Source organism: Drosophila ananassae, chromosome XL (genome assembly GCF_017639315.1).
Source record: "Drosophila ananassae strain 14024-0371.13 chromosome XL, ASM1763931v2, whole genome shotgun sequence".
Lineage (NCBI taxonomy): Eukaryota > Metazoa > Arthropoda > Insecta > Diptera > Drosophilidae > Drosophila > Drosophila ananassae.
In genome coordinates, this window is record NC_057931.1 from 12,349,322 (window position 1) to 12,369,912 (window position 20,591).

Genomic DNA, 20,591 nt, shown 5'->3' on the forward strand with positions numbered 1-20,591 from the left:
TTTACTTGAAATAAATACAAATTTTTTAAATTAATAAATTAAATAAATTTACTTTTACTGAAAAGACTATTACTTGCTATCTAAAAGTAACTAAATGCTATCTAATAGGTATATGCTTTAAAAACTACTTTTTTTTGCATCTGTATATAAATTTATATAAAGTTAATTCAACTTTAAATAAATAATAAACAAATAGTAACAAAACTAGTAAGATTATTTTCAAAAATCACCTTTAAATACCTTAAGTATTTTCTTTAAAGAGCAAATCATCCTACAGCCTCAGCATATTTTGTCACTTTTTGCCACTTTTTGCGGCCAGGTCTTTGCAGCTTTTTGGCAAAACTTTTTACCCTTTACTAGCGAAAGTTGCAAATTAAAATTATGGCCGAGAGTCGTATTTGCGGAGAGATCCCTTGATTATATCTCGCAAGCCGGTTGACAAAGTGAAAAGTTGCTGGCAATTAAAATGTCTTTGGGTCTTAATTGGTTTTCTGGGCCTGGGCGGGAGAGGGAGAGTTCCTAGCCCTTTGATCGAAGTTCCTGGCCCACCTTTGACCGTCATGGTCAGGGTCATGATTGTTTTGAATTATTATTAATAATTTTTTCTTTCCCAGGCCTAGCATAAAATCCAATATCTTTGGCCTAGCCTTGGCCAGAAAGGGGGGTAGACTTGGGGGGAATTGTAATTCGATACTCAACTGTGCGGTTGCATAACCCGAGCACATGATTCGCAGATAAAAGACGCGAGAGAGGCACAAAGATACACCTGTATCTCAACTATCTCAATCTGTATCTTCTGCTTCTGCTGAGCTGAAACCCGTTTTTATTCGCTTGAAAAAATAATAAAGAAAATGAAATGTTATTCACAAATAATAGCAGCCGCAGTTGTATGGCAGTTGTTGCAATAAACTGAAATGCAAATGATTTAATGACCAATTAGTGTGCAAAATGGAATGCATTTTCTATCCAAAAAAAGGAGATATATATATATTGTATATCTATGGTGGGCCATTCGGTCACGATACATTACAATTCACTGGCAATTAAATTTTAATTGCAAAAATTTACAAACGAATTCGCCCAAGCGTCGGGGCTTCATTGTTAATGTTTTATTATTATTTTTTTGTTTTTTTTTTGTTTATTCATTTGTTGCTGTTGTTGGTGTTGTTTTTATTGTGTCTGGTTAAAGGCCAGGGCCAAGTAAAGTCAGTCAACGAAAGCTGAAACTGAAACTGAGACTGGGACTGAGACTGAAGCTGCGTCTGAAGCTGAAACTCGAAACGAAAATAACAAACAAATGGCAAAAATGTTGCATTTTGTCTGGCCCTGAAATTTCTCAATAAAATTAATGACATCATAAGGGAAGTATTTTTTTTAGAAAGAAATAAATTAAATATAATCATAATAGAAAAATACATAAAGTAAAAATATATATAATGTAATAAAGAGAAAAAGAAAAAGAAAAACTATTTCCATTTTTGAAAACTCTTTTTTAAACCTTTTTCTAAAGTTAAGATATTAAATATTTGCCTCAAAAATTTTTTAATTTTTAAATAAAAATCAAGACTTTGCTTTACATTAAAAGCAAGAAAAACTGTTTCTATCTTTAAATTATCTTTTTTAACCCTTTTTCTAAGTATAATTTATTAAATTTTTGTCTCAAAATATAAAAAAGTATGACGTTAATAAAAAAAATATCAATAAAATTAAATTATATATAAAATAAAATATAAAATGCAAACTTTTTAAACTATTTATCTTCATATAATTAATTAAATTATTTTCTCATAAATATAATAAAATTAATGTCATTATAAAGGAAGTATATTGTTTTTAAATTAATAAATAAAATATCAAATTTCTTTTTTAAAAACCTTTTTTTAAACCCCTATTTCCATTCAATTTAATAATATTTAGTCTCATTTTATAGCCCTTATATTTGTGTTCTGCACTGTCTATAATTGCTTATGGTTTCGGGCTGAAACTTTTGGCTTAAAATTCGATTTGCGGTTCAAGTTCCTGGCTCGCCAATGGAAGTCCATCGAGCTACAGTTTGAAAGCAACTGGCTTTGCGGCCAACATTTCAGTTTTAGTTGTTTGTTTGTTGTTTTTGGGCTTGTTGTTGGAGGTTGCAGGTTGCTGGTTGCAAGTTGCTGGTTGCAGGCACTTTTCACGTGGTTTCTGCAATTTGAGTGCACTTTGGTTTATTGTTTATCGATTTGCTTGCGGGCAATTAAAGCTCTGGCCACACCCCCTTATCCGTCTTCCGCCCACCACCTGGCCACGCCCCAAAACTTTTCATTCTCTCCCTCCCCCCACCCCCCCAGTCTACAATTGAGAAAAAGAAATAGAAGTTTTCCAGGGTTTTTCCCCAGATCCATTAAACGTAGAAGTTTTTACCTTGCCACCTTGCCTCCTTGCCACTTGCCACTTGCCACCTTACCACCTTACCACCTTGCCCCATCAGCCAGGCTCTCTCTCTTGAAATGTGTGAAGTGCCACACGAGCTGTGAGGCAACAACAAAAAGTTAAAAATATGTATGAGGCAGCCACGTAACAAGAAACTCAAAAAAAAAGTTCAAGGAAATGCAACTTCAAGATACCCTTTAGTTAAAATACTATTATAACTAGTATTTTTGTTTCGGTATTTTTTGAGGTTATACAAAAGTAAAAAAAATATAAAAACCATAAAAAAGTTATGCACTTTGTTATAATCAAAGTTACAAGCTTCTAAAATGCATAGTTTTGCTTTAAAACTCTTTTTTTAAATCATTTCTCACTCCTAATATGCTTTTAATTTTTTTTTTAATTTTCTAATTAAGATACTCTAGAATTATGGCCCTAATGGAGAAGCCATTGAAAGTTTTGGTAACCCTTGGAAGTTGGTAATATTCCATCCAAAATGGGTCTTCGAGGGGAAACTTTTCCTCAAAAAATAGTTAAGCTATAACTCCGAGTTTATTTCCCTTTATGGCTGTTTAAAGAGGTGACAAGTTGAACTAATAAGCCCCAATAGATAGGCTATAATAGGCCTCAATAGGGCTTCAATACCCTTCCGTACACCCGTTACGCCCATGACTTGACCCGTTAGCCGCAGGACCTATTAATGGCTAATTAAGGTTAATAATATTGCACAAACACTTGTTACAATGGCGGACAACGAGCCAAGCGACAATGGTTAATGGACAAGCGAACAACGGACAAGTGGACACACGGACACGCGGACACACGGACATGCGGACAAATAACGGACACTTGGGATGTCGTAGTGCTACTCCGTCAACAGCTTGAACTCGATTACAAACATTTGCATGATGTGTCAAAGGGGTTGGGTTTCCTCCTCCATCTGGGAATGGGTGTTGCATGGACTGTGGCATCTGCCACATCGGACCCCTCTGCCACTTCTAGCCCCCTCTGGGCGTCTACTTTTTCTGGGCGGACATGAACTCAATCGGAATCGCAATTGCCCGGACTTGAAGAGGCGCTCAACTGACACGGCATGTCAAGACTTATGAGAGGAGCGTGGTAGTCGGCGGTGGCAGGGATCGAGGAAATGAGAGACACACACGGACACCCACGCACAGGGTCACACACACAAACTCCCACTCCCTCAGACACACACACCGACACAGACACACACTCATCCGCCAAATGAGATTAAAAGTCAGAGCAAAAAAACGCACGGTAGTTGGCTCCAAACTCGCAGAAGTCTCCTACACCACCCACTGCCTGCCCGCAGGGGCTAATACACTGAGAGAAAAGCTTAAGGATATTAAAAGTTTATTCATTATTTCTTTTTTAATTTTATTTTTTTTTTATAGCTAGTTTTGTTTTTAAGAAATGTTTTTGTCTTAAAGTAGTCGAGAAACCTATAGGCTCTTACCTTAATAAACTTGTCTCTTAAATCTTATTCTTATATATATTTAAATTGTGTGTTTTAATATTATTAAAAAAAGAAACAACACTATTTTGTAAAGTTTTAAATTTAATTTTTTAACCTCTTAGTCAATTTTTACTTTAAAATATATATAAAAATATTAAATCAATTACGAATCATCTCATGTTATAAACTTTTTTGAAAATATATATATTAGTTTGATTTTAAAAGAGTTTACTAAAATAAATATTAAGTTTTCAAGCCTAAGCTATTAAAATATTAATTAAACCATGTATGTTACTTTTAAATTAATGTTAACTTAACTTAATTAAACATTATTTTATAATTTTTTTTAGTTTCTAGAAAATGTTCTTTTAAAATCCTTTCTTCTCTTAAAACAACCTTCAAATAAACTTAATTACATATATTTAAATTAAATACATTATTTACTTTAATAATAGGGAAATAAAATAATATTTATTTCCCTTAAAAATACATTTATTTGATTTAAAAAATGTATAACTATTTAACCCCTTTTTTAATAAATTTTCCTCCCTTCTATCTTTCTTTAAAATTAAAACTCTTTGTTTATTTTATATTTTTTGTAATTTCCAAACAATTAACAATCTGAAAATAGGAAATAAATATTTAACAAATATTATTTTTTAAATATATATTTTTTTTATGTAGAATGTGGAGGCTGGCCTGGGGGAGGGGCAGGGGCAGAGAGGGAGGGTTCAACGACATGTTGCTACATCGAGGCTGACAACGCGGCGCCTAATTGGATCTGGCCTGAGCGCTCCACTTTTGCCCGGGCACGCCTCAACGGGGCAAGGGTGGTGGTGGGTGTAGGGTGTAGGGTGTGGGTGGGTTTGGTGACCTCGGATCGAGGGCAGCCCCCCACCCCCTACCCTACCCTCTTCCCTTAGCCCCTTAGTGTACCCCCAAAAAAGTCGACCGCTTTTCGGCGCAATCAACAGCCGAAAACGCAAGGGAAGCGAAATGAAATTAAAGCCGAGGTCGCCCCCTATATCCTTGGAGCTTGAAGGATACGTGGAGGCCGGAGGCCGGAGGATTGAAGGACTAGAAGGGGGAGTCAGGGGGTAGAAGGAAGTGCACAGCCGAAAAGCAATAAAAGTGACAAGAAAAGTTGAAACGCCGTGTGGGAGGACTAAGGACATTGGAGATGTGAGCCAAAAAAAATCCAAAAAAAAAAGGAGGGAAGATGTTGTCGTTTCTGTCACCAGCCGAAGAATTTTTAGCAAAACTTTCTCTCAACCAGCACACACACACTTGTCAAGAGGGGGAGGAGGGGAGGGGTCCTGGCCAAGAAAACTGACAGTTGGCCGCTTGGTCGAGTCCCGAGGCCTCAAAGGAGCAGATTCCATTGAAGATGGCTCGTCTTATGGCGAATAAATGATTCCCTAATGCCTCCTAGAATTCACAATTTTTTCTACCCCTCTACCCTCTGAATGTGAATGTGAATGTGAGTGCACTCATGAATATGTATTGAACGATTCGTTTACTGTTCCTCATGAATGCTGCATTCCAAGTCCGAAACTGAACTCTCCGCCAGGGAGTTCTCAAGAAACCAAACAAATCCTTGTTCTCGAAGGGGAAAGGAGCAAGAAGTCCTGCATATTCAAACATCCTGTCATCGACATTCACTCAGGACTCTGAAACTCTGGTCGTAAAAAAAAGGAAGGATGATGAACAGGCAGCTGGGATTTAAAGGGGTTTTGTTATGAAAATCTCTGGAAATTAAAACGGAAAATGGAAAATGGAAAATGTCTATAGAAGAGAGTTTATAATATGGAGTTTAGAATACTAGATAGATAATATTTAAGCTGAATTTATTTATAAAATAATATTAAAAGAATTAAACCTTAAGGATTAAAGAGTAAGACTTGAAACCAATTTCCTAAAACTACAATCTTTTGATTCTTTTTCTTATTAAATAACTGAGCCTCCTTAAACATATTTTCTCCACTAAAATCTCTAATAAAATTGTAACCTTTTTTAACCTTTTTTTTCTGTCTTTAATTTGTATCCTTGCAGCCTGGGACATTGGCAACTCGGTGCAGGACGCCTTCGTCATCGCCGTCGAGGAGCACGCCCGGGAGCGTCTGCAGCGGTTGGCGGCCTTGAACCGGGTCACCCCCGTTGACATCACCCAGCTGTCCAAGAAGGTGAATAAAAAAATAATACAAAATAGAAATCTAACTATTTAACCAAGAAACACCCACAAGACCACCATCCACCACCACCACCCACTTTTGAAGAAACCAAAGAATTACAGAAAAGGAAAACTTAATTACATTGCAATGCCATTGCATTCCTTGGCTTTTCCTGAGAAGAGCAGAAGAGTGGAGTGGAGTGGAATGGAGGGGAAATAAGTATCCTTCATATTGAAAGTCCTGGCATAACGTGCTGTGCCACTTGCCTCCTCGTTTTGACTGAAAAGTTCAATAATTTTGCAAACATTTGCAACCGATTTGGTCCATTCACTCGCTCCCTGTCCAGACCAGACTTACATATGTTGCAATATTTGGTTTTTCGATTGCGAATGGGATTTTTACAAAAAAAAAAAGAGAGAAAGAAAGAAACTGTGGCGACTGTGGGGCATGTGGAATGTGCCACACTGGAAGGCAAAACATGAATGCCAGGCTATTTATTTGACGGGAGGGGGAGGGAGAGCTTTTCCTCTGAAACTGAAATTGAAATGGAAACTGAAAATGTTTTATGAAAACAGCTTTCTATCGCACACGTTGCAGGCCACCTAGCACTAACACACTATACTATATATTGGCGGCCCCTCCCCGATATCCAAATACTAAATAAAACACAATACCTATTGCGGGCTTGAGTATCTTTGCATATTCACAAAAATTCAATTAAAAATTCAACAAACCAAACACGAAACTCAAAACTCACTACAAAGCAGACACTGAACTGAAACTAAAAGTGGAAACAAAAACACAAACAAGCCCAGCGTAAATAAGCCAAAAAAAAAACAACAAAAAATAAAAAAGACAAAACTTCCAGTAAACGTTAAACTTTAAAACAACAACCACATCAAAAGTTACGCAAAAAAAATGATTTTTTTTAAAAAGCAAAGTAACGAAAGAAAGGTTTTTGAGAAAAAGCGAATGTGTAATGCTCTTGAGGGTTAAAGGATATAGTTGTCCTATTTTATTTATTTTTTTATACAAGTTTTATTAAGTAATAAGGAGTCTGTATTTTAAATTTCAGCTTGATATCTTGTAAATCAAGGGAGCTAGCTGGCTTTGAAACAAATTGGCGGACAGACGGACAAGCGGACAGGGTTTTTTTTAGGAAAACCATAGGTTATAGTTGACCGATTCATATTATTTTTACACAGAAGCTATTTTTGATTAAAATAAAGATATGTGTCAAATTTAAACTTAATTGGATAAAAATTAAAAGAGCTAGCTGGCTTTGAAACTATTTGGCGGACAGACGGACAGTAATTGTTAAGGAAAACTGTAGGTTATAGTTGACCGATTCATATTATTTTTGCTCAAAAGCTATCTTAGACAAACAAAAAGATATATTTTAAGTTTAAACTTAATAACTTAAAAGTTAGAAAAGTTAGCTGGCTTTAATCCCAATTAGCGGACACGCGGACAAACGGACAAGGCTATATAGCCTTAGAAGATGATTCCATCAAAAATAAGTGTCATACAGCTCTCCGAAGCTTAAAGCCTAACTTTCCAGCAAGAGTATATAAAAAACGGTCTAAAAAATGTAAAAACAAGAAAGGAAAGCTAACTTCGGGCGGAGCCGAAGTTTATATACCCTTGCAGTTGAGTCGCAGTCCGCTAGGTGGCGCCACGCATCTTATATTATTAGATATATAGCGGATCGTATATAGGCGGCCGATCCTTATGAAATTTGGAAAATCAGATTATTTTGTCCAAAATAGAATCTATACCAAGTCCCATCTTTCTAACTTAAAAAACACCAAAGTTATGCCAATTCCGATCGTTGTATGACAGCTATAGGATATAGTCGGCCGATCCTTATGAAATTTTGTACATAAGATATGTTGATCAAATATAACATGTGTGGAAAGTCCCAACCCTCTATCTTAAAAAATAATGAAGTTATGGCATTTCCGATCAATCAGTTATATGGCAGCTATAGGATATAGTCGGCCGATCCCGTCCGTTCCGACTTATGTACTGCCTGCAACAGAAAGAAGGGTGTGTGCAAAGTTTCAATTCGATAGCTTTAAAACTGAGAGACTAGTTTGCGTAGAAACAGACAGACAGACAGACAGACAGACAGACGGACAGACGGACAGACGGACAGACGGACAGACGGACATGCTCATATCGACTCAGGAGGTGATCCTGATCAAGAATATATATACTTTATAGGGTCGGAGATGTCTCCTTCACTGCGTTGCACACTTTTGACCAAAATTATAATACCCTCTGCAAGGGTATAAATATAAAAAAAGCGAGACTGCAAATCAAATATGTGGGTAATTGAAAGTGAATGTTGCACTGGCATTTGCATGGGCGAGCGAGAGAGTGTGATGCGGAAGTGAGATAGGGCGATGGGGTTATAGTGGATATATACTATATATTCCGTATTCAGTTGCCAGACTAATCAAATGCGATTCGCGCTTTTGGGAAGTTGCATAACACAGGGATTCCTCAACTTTAGCCGGCATGTGTTTGGTCATGTTTTTCTCTCTCTTTTTTTGTATTTATTTATTTTTTGTGTGTTTTGGGCTTTTGTATTTTATTTTATTTTGTGAATAAATTCATTAAGCATTCAAGTTGCGTATTCAACGTCTCGTTGCGTTTACAGTTGAAACAGAAACACAAAAGATCGAGCTCTGAATGAAATTTGAATGCAAATTACAGCGATTACATGTACGCATGTATTCACTTTTTGTTTCATTTGATTTAGTTTGTTTTTTCTTTATTTTTTTCTTTTTTTTCAAGTCTGAAATTTATTGCATTTGTTGTTTATACATTTTTTTATTTGTTAATTGTTTAAATTAAATAATAAACTCATTTACATGTTTATCGGTTAGAGTTCTGGTTTTTTAATTAAGGTCATTGATTTTTGATTGCTTTTGGGGGTTTTGTGTTTTTTTTATAATGTTATTTTTTAGCTGAAACGTATCTTTAATTAAAAGGGGTTTTAGTTTAATTTTTATATTAAATTTTTAAGAATTTAAAACCTATTTCTCCTGTAGAGAATTTTTACAAAAAAAGTAAATAACTCAGTTCTTGGGGTTTAATAAAGAATATTTTTAAAATAACTAAGAAATAAGGTGTTTTAAAATTAAGATTATTGATTTAATTTTCTCTGATTTAATTATATTTTTACAAATTAATACACCCGAGTTACTAGAAAATTCTTTTCAAAACCTCTTCAATCAGAAAGCTTTTAATTTAAAATAATTACTCCCCTTACTTTTTATTTGAAAAATTCCAAAAAAAAATTTTGAAATTATGAAAATCCGTTTAATTAATTAATGGCCCTTTAAAGTGAAATCGAATCTGGTCACTCTGGCGGAGTTGAAGAGCACTTGTCGTTGAACTAGAACTCGCATATCGACTGCGGACTGCTTGTATGTCTGATATTCTGGAATTCACGCATTAACCGCATCGAGAGTTCTGGCCCCGAATAACAACTGTTCCCCCCCCTTTTAGCCATGTCTGCCTGCCCCTGCCCCATGCCACATGCCACTGCCTCTGCCCCCCCTCTACTAACGATTTTAAGCGCATCAAGTGCTTTTGTCATCATCGTCATCACAGTTGAACGCTCCAACAATTGCTTTTAGCTCGTCGGGCAGATGGGTGGAGGTCAGGTGGGGATCTGGGTTGGTTTTCGGGCTGGGTTCGGTTCGGTTTGGGTTGGGTTGGGTTGGGTTACTCCCTTACTAACCAGGAGTGGGAGGAGGAGGAACCTGGGAAACCAGGGAACCCATACGGTATGAGGGGCCATTGAGGCTTTGTCTAGGATGCGCTAGAGTGGCGTTGCAAGTAGGGGGTTTTGGGGCAAGGGGGCAGTGGCAAGGGGGCAGTGGCATGGGGGCAGTATCAGAAGGGGAAGTGCGTCAGTGAGTCAATCGTTTGTTGCCAGGCCAACCGAACAAATGATTTCACAAACACAAACAAATGCTGAAATATGCATACAGAGCCGGGTTCCTCAGCCCCAGAGAGGTGAACAAATGGCATTACAAAATACTCCGAATACAGGTGAAAAATTGTATTTTCAAGTATTTCAATGTTAACAAGAGGAAACTTAAAAAAAAGTAAAGAACTATAAGGTTTTTCAAAGAAATTAGACTAAAAATAGTAGATCTATCTATAGGAATTGATGGTATTATTTTAAGAAAAAAATGTTTAAGACTAGAAAGAGTTAAGAATAAAAGGTTGTAGCTTATTTAATTTATTGTTTATAGTTGTAATTCCTTAAATAATATTTTTTAAATATTTTTTTATATATATTAAGTGAATGAATGACCCCCTAATTCCTGTTCTCAGTGTATATATGCAGCGATATATCCGATAAGTGTTAAAGTGCTTAGGAGGTTATTGTTTGGAGGAATGGGGGAGGGAAGGGCAGGATCCGAGGGGGAGGTCCTGCTGTGGCAGGAAGCAAAGCTGAAGCTGCCAGTGAAGCCACACCCCCTCCCCCTGCCCCTTCCTCCTCCATAATCGAAAATCGAGAATCGAGAATCCACAAGCCGATGCGGTAGACTGACAAACCGACTTGCCTCTCAATAATCCGATAACAAAAAATTGAAGCAAAAAAAAAAATAAATGCGAAAAACGCTTATGGCTAAAGTGGGTGGTGGTTATTTTTTGTGGATGTTGTTTTTGTTGTTTTTCGGGTTTTTATGGCAAGGTGAAAAAAATTCCCAAAATAAAAAAAAAAGTGAAAAATAAAAGTGGAGCCAGAGAGAGAAGAGCTGGGAATCGGAGCAATTGAACGCTTAAGTGGAAATGTGCACCCAGCGTTAAGTACGGGAATCCCTTACCCCATAGATGACACATGCCTCCTCCCCCTCCCCCCTACTCCCTCCCCCTCCTCCTACCTGTTACAATTGCCACCAATTTTTTAGCCATAATCTAGCCAACTCATCCTCATGTAATTGCATCAAAAAAAAAATATTACAAAAAATAGAAGAGATTTTCTACTTGTTCATTTTTTTGTCTATTTTTTATTTTTTTTTTGTAATACTTTTGTTGAAGGTTAAGGCTAAATTGGATTGGGGGAAAGAGGCTTATAAGGTTCATCTTAATTGGCCAGAACAGTTTGACAGTGACTGGATGATGGGTGTGGGTGTGGGTGTGCGTGTGGGTGGGAGAACAGGCTTAAAGGTGTGGCATTTTCGGATTTTAGTCGCTTGTCTTTTGTTCGATTTTCGGGATCCCAGACGCAGACACACCCACACACCCTCACACACCCACACACACACACATACTGCCCTCATGGGTGTGTGCCACATCCATTATGTGTCGTCGCATTAATAATTCATATTTCATTAAAGGAACAGCATCAATGGGGGCTGGATGGCGGGTGCGGATAATGGGGACTTGGCTTGGTTAGCTTTATTTTTAATGGAATTTGATTGATTTGCATATGTACTCTACACTCCATACACTTCATACACTCTATATATAATATATACGAGATATCCGAAGCCTGTCAACAGCCTTTAATAAAGACCTTTGTTTGCCGAAACAATGTGCCTGAAAAAATAAAAATAAAATAGAGTTTGCCGGCTCTTGTCATTAATAGTTATGGAAAATAGTCATTAAATTAATACCCTGCTTCATGACCATCAATAATAATAATCTTTATTGGGCTGTTCAGCTTTATTATCACTGATTGCGAATGAAAAAGAGTGAATGGAAAATAATTCAAAGATATCAGGGCTTAGGGAAGTCTTTAAAGGTACTTTGTAGGCCTAGAAATGGCCTCATAAAGTCCTCTTTCTTGAAAGGCCACTTAATAGTTTAAGAATATGGATATAATTTTTAAATATACTATGTACAGATTCCTCTGTGAAACCCCTTTTAAGATCTAACTCGTTAGGAATTTATGAAGAATTTACTTCAGATCACTTTTAAGATAAAAGAAATATTATAGATACGAGAGTATTATTAAAGATACTTTGTATCCTCAGAGATCAGAGATATAAAGCCCTAAAAAGTATCTTTAATTAGTTATCACTAGTTATGATTAGTTTATATTTATAGAAATTATTAAAGATACTTTGTACCCTTGTAGCAGAACCCTCTAAGAGCCCCCTTTTCAAGAATCAAACCACAGAGAAAGAGAAGAGGTTTTGAAACTTCTAGATAGCATAGTACTTCCCCGAATTGATCAAAGATATATAATTAGTTTATAGAACATTATTAAAGATACTTTTTATGCCTTATAAAAGCTCTTATGAACCCCTTTAAAAGAGCCCCTTATAGGACAATCAAAGCACATATTAGTTATGAAATTTATACAGAAATATAAGAATGGTTAGTTAATAGAACTTATTCAAGATACTTTGTACCCTCAAAACCTCTGATTAAAAACCCCTCTTTAAAATCTTTTTTAAAACCAGAACCATAATAGTTTTGAAATTTATGATTTCTTAATGGAATATTATTAAAGATACTTACTATCCTCAGAACTCTTATGAAGAACCCTCTTTTGAGAACCCCTTTTAAGAACCTTGTCCCTTTCCTTTAAGATTTCATTTTAAGAATCCCCTTTTAAGAGAAAAGCTCTTCTAAGTCCCGAACCTTTATAGTTTTTAAACTTATGGAGAAAGATATGATTACCTTATGGCATATTATTTAAGAAACTTACTACCCTCAGAACCCCCTTGTTAAAATCCTTTAAAATGACCCCCTTTAAGATGCAAACCCCTTCGTAGTTGTGGAATTTCTAGACAGCATAGACTGTCTAGTGACTGCCCCGACTGACTCTCAAGATAAAGAAATACCTCGTTTCTGTTGCCCTTCTTATCAACTGCCCCGATAGTTGGGGCATACAATGGGTCTATCAATAGAACCAGCAGTAGAAGCTATCCATGACCGGCTAGGAGCCTCTCCCCATAACCGATAAGCAATCGATGTTTTTGATTTGAACCTTAAACTGTGCCGTGTTTGGAACTCATTGGATGTGTTCTTGTTTGGTTCTCTTTGGTGGCTTGCAGCTGCAACAGACGAAGAGTGGCACGGTGACCAGCCAGCGGCAGGACCTGAGCTTCCTCAACGAGTCCACTCCCATCTATGTGACGTCCTTCACCAGCAACCAGATCACCTGCAGCAGCTCCACCATGACGACAGCGACCGCCGGCGGGCCGATAAGCGCCCCCTCCCTGGCCCTGGCCCCCACCACGGCCACCGGGACAGTGCCGTCGGTAGCGGCAACGGCGGGTGGGTCGGTGGTGCAGGTGCAGGCCCAGGTGGAGCCACTGCAGCAGCAGCATCAGGCGGCGGCGGCAGCGGCAGCAGCAGCGGCGGCGGTCCAGGGTGCCTCGGCGCTGGTGAGTGCCGCTGTGGCAGCTGCCACGGCAGCGGATCGGAATGCCAACAGCACGACATCGGCGGCCCTGAAGAGTGGCGGAGGAGCGGGCGGCGCCGCGAGTGGCAGCGGCAGCGGCAGCACCAGTGCCACGGGGCAGATATACCAGACCAGCCAGGCGCAACAGCAGCAGTTGCAGCAACTGCAGCAGCAACTGGCGGCAGCGGCCGCTGCTGGGAAGCCGCTGCAGGCCAAGTCCTTGCTGGCCAGCAGCCTGCAGCACCTCGCCGAGGAGGTGGACAACGAGGACCTGGACGACGACGATGATGTGGATGGGGCCAACTACTGTGGCATCACCTACATCAACTACAACAACAAGCACGCCCAGTTGCCGACAACAACGCTGCCGGCCACCACAGCCCTGCCGGCGGCAGCTGCCACATTGGCAACAACGGCCGCCATCCATCAGCAGAGGCAGAAGCAGTCGTCGTTGCATCGTCCGGGGGTGCCGGCACCCTTGCAACTCGGCGGCCCACCAAATCCCAGCTTTGTGGATGCCCAGACCTCCACCTCGCCGCTCCTGGCGGCGATGGAGCCGAAAATCGAGCCGCAAACGCAACAAAGGCATGTCCATGGCACCACCACACCCAAAACGGAGTACTCCACGGCCATATCCAGTGGTCAGCTGAAGCAGGCGTTCGCCGAGCTGCAGCTCCACTCCAGCAACAATAATGCATCCTTGCAACAGCAGCAGCAACAACAACACCTACTTTTAAGCAACAACAATAATAGCAATAATTCCACGGCAGCTGCCCAGACGGCGTCTCTCATGAAGAATTGTGATCTACTGATATCCAATAATCTATATTCGCAAAGGAGAGAGGTATTTTTACTAATGAAAAAAAATATAAAAATAAAAAATAATATATTTTTAAAGGTTATATATTTTTAAATAATTTTTTAACAGATTATTTCATAAAAATTAGTTGATTTCTTGACTATTTCTTGACTATTTTATTTTATTTTACAAGAATGTGTGTAAAAAGTGTGTCTTTTTATTATAAATTAAAAATATTCAATATATCTTAATATAAAATAATTTTTCTTAATTTTTTAACAGGTTTTTCTATGTATATATTTTAAGAGATTAATTTCAAACAGTATTTTAAGTTTGTGGAATTATTTTTTCACAAAAACCAAGACTTCTAATATGATTTTTTACTTTATCTTCCTAATAATTATTTCTCATATTTAATTGTTCAACAAATTAAATTATAAAATATTTAAAACCTATTTAATTTTTTAATCCACAGTTACTAGAAGATGTCATAGTCCATCAGGCCAGTGATGTGCATGCCTACAACTCGAGTGCAACAGCAATTGCCAGTGGCAGCAGTGGCAGCAACGTTAGATCCCAGCAGCAGCAGCAGCAGCAGCAGCAGCAGCAACAACTGCTGAGTGCCAACTACGAGTTGCAACAACAATTGCAACTGCAACAGCAACAACAGCAGCAGCTGCAGCAACCAAACAGTCCCACAAGTAGCATATCAATAGGAAGAACTGAACTTTTATTGGGCGATCAGAGTTTGCGGCCAGACGCAAGAGGGTGAGTTTTTCTATATTTTTTAATTATTTATATATTAAAATTAATTAATATAATTAATTTAAAGAAAAAAACCTAAGTAAATAGGTTTTAGAGTCATAGTGTCTTGGCTAAGTGATCCTCTCACTTTGCAAAAAAAAAAGTGTTGCCTAAGCGGTAGGCGCTTATCTGCCTCTCTCTCTCTCTGTTATTAACAGAGCTCTGTTTTATTCTTCCTTTAAAATTATTTATTCATTACTTTATTTAACCATTTTTGTTGCTAGTTTTCCTTTATTTCTTTCCTCTTTTTGTTTTTCCTCTGCTTATGAAGCATTTATTACCACTAGCTCACTGTAGAATTTTTGAGTTTTTTTCGGGTGCTATATAACCTCCGGCTTGAATGGAATTTTGCACGCCGCGGAAATACCCGTAAAACATGTGGTTTTCTTCCATATATGTATATGTGTGTGTGTGTGTGTGTGTGTAATACACCCACACACTGACTGTTTTTATGACTGGTTATTTATTTACTGGCTCTGTTCGCTGGGTTTTCCAGCTGGCTGGATCGCTCGCAGCTCTTGGCTCTTAGCTGCTGGCTGTTTGGTATCTGGTAACTGGTAACTGGTAGTTGCCCCTTCTCCCCCTCATCTACGCCCCTGGCCATCGCTGACATTTTTCACACATTTTTCCCCAGCGCTCTCGCCATTAAGAGCCACCACCCCTTTCGCTAGTTTTCGCCCTCGTCCTTGCCTGGCCTGGCCCGGCCTGGCTGTTTGGGGAACCTGTTGTGATTTTAGCGCCAAACTATGCAACACGCCCACCCACACCGCAAGCCAACAAAATAGCACACATTTGCTATTTTATTATTAAATTACCGGAGTTTTTCTTTCCCAAATACCTCACAGGGGACACCTAAATATTATATTTTTCCACGAATTTTGCCTAGAAGTATTTTAGGGAAATTGTTTGTGGAAAATTGTGCCAGTTTTTAGTTAATATAAATATTTACAAATAAACTATAATAATTTTTATTTTAAGTATTTTTTTTAAATATTTTGTAAATAAATATTCTATTATTTATGTTCTCTAAGAAGTTTCTTTTGAATTCTTTTGATTTTTAAGAAACTATAAGAGAGGAAAGATACTAAGGACATATATATTTAAGTTCTTAAAAAAATTAAAAAATATAAAAACAAAAAATCTGTTAATAATTAAAATAAAAATATATAATAATAATATTAATAAATAAATAAATATTCCTAAAACGCCCATTATTAGTGTCATTAAAGTGTTATAAAAAGCATCCTTGTTGCTCCTGCCCCGTCTATGGTCCACCCTAAGAAACACACACTCTCTCTCTCTTACCTCCCAGGAAACCCCCCTGCTGCCCCTCGTCCTGGCGCCCCATTTAAGCACGTGCGCTTTCATTTTATGCTCATTATTAATTAACGAGTTATTTTCCTCGCCCGGCGATGAATATTTATACATTTTTAATCGATTTTTCCCTTTCCCTGCATCCTTTTGCCTTTCACGACTGACGACTGACGGCACAGTTTGAGAAGCAGTTACTAGAAGACCCGTCACCGTTTTAGAGCCACTGATTGGGTAGCAATTAGGGCTCGACGTTTTGGGGTCGCAGTTTTGCGGGTCAGTTTGCGGTCAGGCCACTGTCTCCCCCTCTCTATCTCACTGGTGCTCTGTCTCTCTCTATTGTATCTGTATCTGTATCGCTCAGAGTCTATCTATCCGTTTCGGGCCATCGTTCGCTCTTAGTTTGTCAGCCGCAATTGAAAACCTGCTGACTAATCAGTGGCAGACAGTGACAGGCCACAAGCGCTGATGATGGTGATGATGATGATGGGCAGGGGCGTGCCAATAAAGGGGGGTGATGGTTAAATAACTAAGTGTTAATACTAAGAGATAAGAGAGTAGTAAGAGTAGTATCTTTAGAGATATCCTAACTATTTTGCAGATATTATAAGTATTATTTTTCTCTAAAACTATGTATCATAACCTCAAAATCACTTACCTGTTGGAGGCCTGTTGTGGCTACCCCCCCTTTTGTGGGTAAGCCTCTGGCAACGACACTTGATATTGCACTTGATGTGCATTATCTACGAGTTGAATTTGTGTAGATGTGCATTTGTGCTTCCTGCCAAACTGTCAGGTCGATGTGAGGCCCTTCCTCCCATAGCCCACTGTACTTGTATGTATAACCTATATCCCAGGGTGCCTCCAACACACCTCATCTATGGAGCTATGGAGGCAGTGGCAGTGACATCTCGACATCGACATCGACATCCACATCGGACTCATCGACTGACAACATTCAATGCCCGATGACATGTCTCTTTCTCCTATTGTTTTTATGGTTTTTGTTTTTGAAAAAAAAAAATGTCATATCTAGTGGATATAAATGGATTAAAAATATCTTGGCATAAAGAGGACTAATACTAGCAGTGGCTCTGAAACTGTAGGCGCTAGAGAGAACTTTGGTATTTCTAGAATTCTAGAAGTTTTTTCAAAATATGCATCTACAATATTTTATAATTAAAAATAAATCGTTCATTTTAATTTTTTGTTTTTCAATATAAAAAAAACGTCATATCTTAAGGATATAAATGGTTTCAAAATATCTTTGAATAAAAAGAAATAACAAGATCAGTAGCTTTGAAACTATAAGGGCTTAAGAGATCCAAGATATTCCCAGAATTCTTAAACATAATAACATAATAATCTTAAACATAAACTAATAATTAAATAATTTAATAAAATATATTTTAATTAAAAATAAATCATTTATCATCATAAAAACATATTTTATTTTTCTTTTTATTCATTAAGAAAAAAGTCATATCTAGTGGATATAAATGGTTTAAATATGTTTTTAAAAAAAAGTACTCAAGGAATAAAAAGTACTAACAAGATCAGGGGCTCTGAAACGGTAAGGGCTAGAGAGAACTTAAATATTCATAGAGTTCTTAAGATTTCTTCATAATATGCTTCTAAAATAAATTATTTTATTTTTTGTTTTTCAATATGAAAAAATGCATATCTACTGGATATAAACGGCTTGAAAGTATCTTGGAATGAAAAGTCCTAACACTAGAAGTGGCTCTGAAACTGTAAGGGCTAGAGAGAACCTAGATATTCCTTGAGTTCTTAAGTTTTCTTCATAATTTTTTCTTAACTTAAGTCTTTCTTCATAAAAAAATAAATAATATATTTAATCTCTAATTATTTCAAATAGTATAATACACCTGTAGAAATTTCTTCAAGTGTTTCCATTTCTGTTGGTCTCTCGGACTCGTCGAGTTCTTTGGGGTCTTGAGACTTGCCAGAAGACTTGCCAGAAGACTGGCCAGAAGACTGGCCAGAAGACTTGCCAGAAGACCTGAAGAGGAGATCGCGGAGCTCTGTTGGGGTCTTAAGAATTCTCGGCACGCGCATGCGCAGCATTTTTTGCCTTTTTGTTGTCGCTTGTTGGTATTTTCGATTTCTGTACTTTGTGTTCGGACTTGCTTTCCGGACAGTGCCTTGAGGTAGGACGACTCTTGACTTTGAGAAGATTAGAGAAAGAGACAGACAGAGGCAGACAGAGGCAGGCAGGCAAGCTGGTCACTTTCCCATGGGAGCAGCTCTCGGGAAAATCAATTAAAGGTGCCGCCATTAACTAATCCCATCCCTCCCACTCCCCTGCTCTCCGTCCGCCCAAAAATGTAATTAAATCATTAATTTCCTGTCGTTAAGAGGCCTTGGCAGCCTTGGCAACAGAAACAAAAATAAAAACGCCCTCATAACCCATCACTCGAAAAAAAATTGGAGTAACTTTAGGGAGGATGTACTGTAAAAAAAAGGGGGGGGGCAGGACATGCGAGCAAGAAACTAAAAAGTAAATCGCATAAAAATTCTAAAATAACATACTGACTTGCTGGGGGAATAAAATTCATATTTGTGTTGCCAAGTATGTCGAGTGTGTGTGTGCTGCTTGTAACTTGAGATAAATCCGTTATAATAACTCTGGGCATCTGGGCCGAAAAGGGTAGAGGGGGCGGCATATGCCCCACAGGCTCACACACACACAAACATAAACGAGCTCAAGTGTGTGCCTCAATGTTGATTGTATCTTTGTAGCTTTGGAGGATGCTTGCTCGCTCGCTCTTCTGGCTCTCCTCCTACTCCTCGTACCTTTTCCCTTCTCTCTGCCCTCTCTCCTACCCTCCACTCTCTTCGCAGGTAAGCCAAGCAATCAACGTCAACGTTTTGTTTGCCTCTTGTTTTTGTTTTGCTTTCGTGTTGTGTGTGTTTGCGTGTTCGAGTGCTTCCATGTGTGTGTGTGTGTGTGTGTGTTTGTTTGAATCTCCGTCTTACCTTCTTTATTTTACCTGTTGGCCCTTGTCCCTCATCCGCTCCTCCTCCTCCTCCTCCTCCTTTCCACACTCTCATTAGCCAGAGCCTTTTTGTGGGATCGGCTCGGGCAGCGAAAGAGCAACGAAAACAAACGACAAAGATACGGAATACTGGGAGAGGGTTCCCGAGGGCTCTCCACAAAGTGGGGATACATTTCGATAAAGTATTCCCAAAAGAGAGATATTCCTCAGGGGTCAAATTTGGGAATTTTTTCAAAAATATTTGACCAAAAATAATAATAATTTATAAAAATCAAAAGAGAAGTTAAAATGATAAAATATTTCAAAAAATGTGTTTCAGTGTTCAAGATTTTCAAATTTACAAAATATTAGATTACAAAAAAATAGAAAATTATGAAATTCATAGCCGGGTTTGAACTTCAAACTCACATTTGTCGAAAGAGCAATGAAAAGGATCAAATATTCCCTAAAGGAAAATATTACTCATAGCCCAGATCCTCCTCAGATTCAAAATTTTCAAAATATTTGAAAACATTTTTGAAAAAAAGTATCAAATATTATTTATATATTACATTATAACTCTTACTACACTATCTTTTATTAAAAAAGAATCTCTTTGAAAAATTCCTCTTTCCTAATTAAATAAAAATCAATTATCTTTCACAATAATTCCTAGCTAGTTACTAGCTAGCTAGAGTTCCCCTCTGATTCCCCGATTGGAAAATGACTACATATATCCAGTTTTTTTAACTGCTGACCCAATAGCAAGTGGCGAATGCCTGGCTGCCTCCCATGCCCCTCGGAAAGCGGAAATGCCATAATTACAGCTTGGCAACCAGAGGAAATCTATCAGATTGTCATGTCGGACAGTTATTGGCCAGCTATAGGGGGGGGTGGGGGGAGACACAACAAACACACTCAGAGATCTGTTAGATAGTTGGAAAGTTCATAGAAATGTTGTGGAAACAACTACATATATGATTTCTTTTCTGGCCAAAAGGAGCAAGTAATAATTTTGGTTTTTATCTGGCTAATTATTTATTTGTTGGCCTAGCTCAGGTGTGTGTTTTCCTACCTGTCCTACTCCCCCGTGACAGGCTCTCTCTCTCCGTCTAACTCTCTCTTCGGAGAGATCACTACTACTGATCCCTACCATCTATTGGAGCTTAGTCTCTCCTCTCATTTGGCTCTCGCGCTCTTTTTATGATCTGTCTGCCCCCCTTGGGCTCTACATCCCAAT

General features: G+C 38.1%; 1 protein-coding gene across 7 annotated transcripts in view; it reads left to right on the top strand.

The window, feature by feature from the left end:
* The window catches only part of LOC6503071 (MAGUK p55 subfamily member 7), a 75,714-nt gene that overhangs the window by 24,889 nt on the left and 30,234 nt on the right, over positions 1-20,591 (top strand). For 5 of the 7 annotated variants that reach the window (XM_044716875.1, XM_032452991.2, XM_032452992.2 and 2 more), the window contains 3 exons: positions 5,936-6,066; positions 13,089-14,282; positions 14,713-15,005. In XM_044716875.1, coding sequence (XP_044572810.1) covers positions 5,936-6,066; positions 13,089-14,282; positions 14,713-15,005 — 1,618 coding nt within the window. The remainder of the gene's footprint in view (positions 1-5,935; positions 6,067-13,088; positions 14,283-14,712; positions 15,006-20,591) is intronic. The other 2 variants (XM_044716878.1, XM_032452994.2) reach the window with 1 other exon arrangement.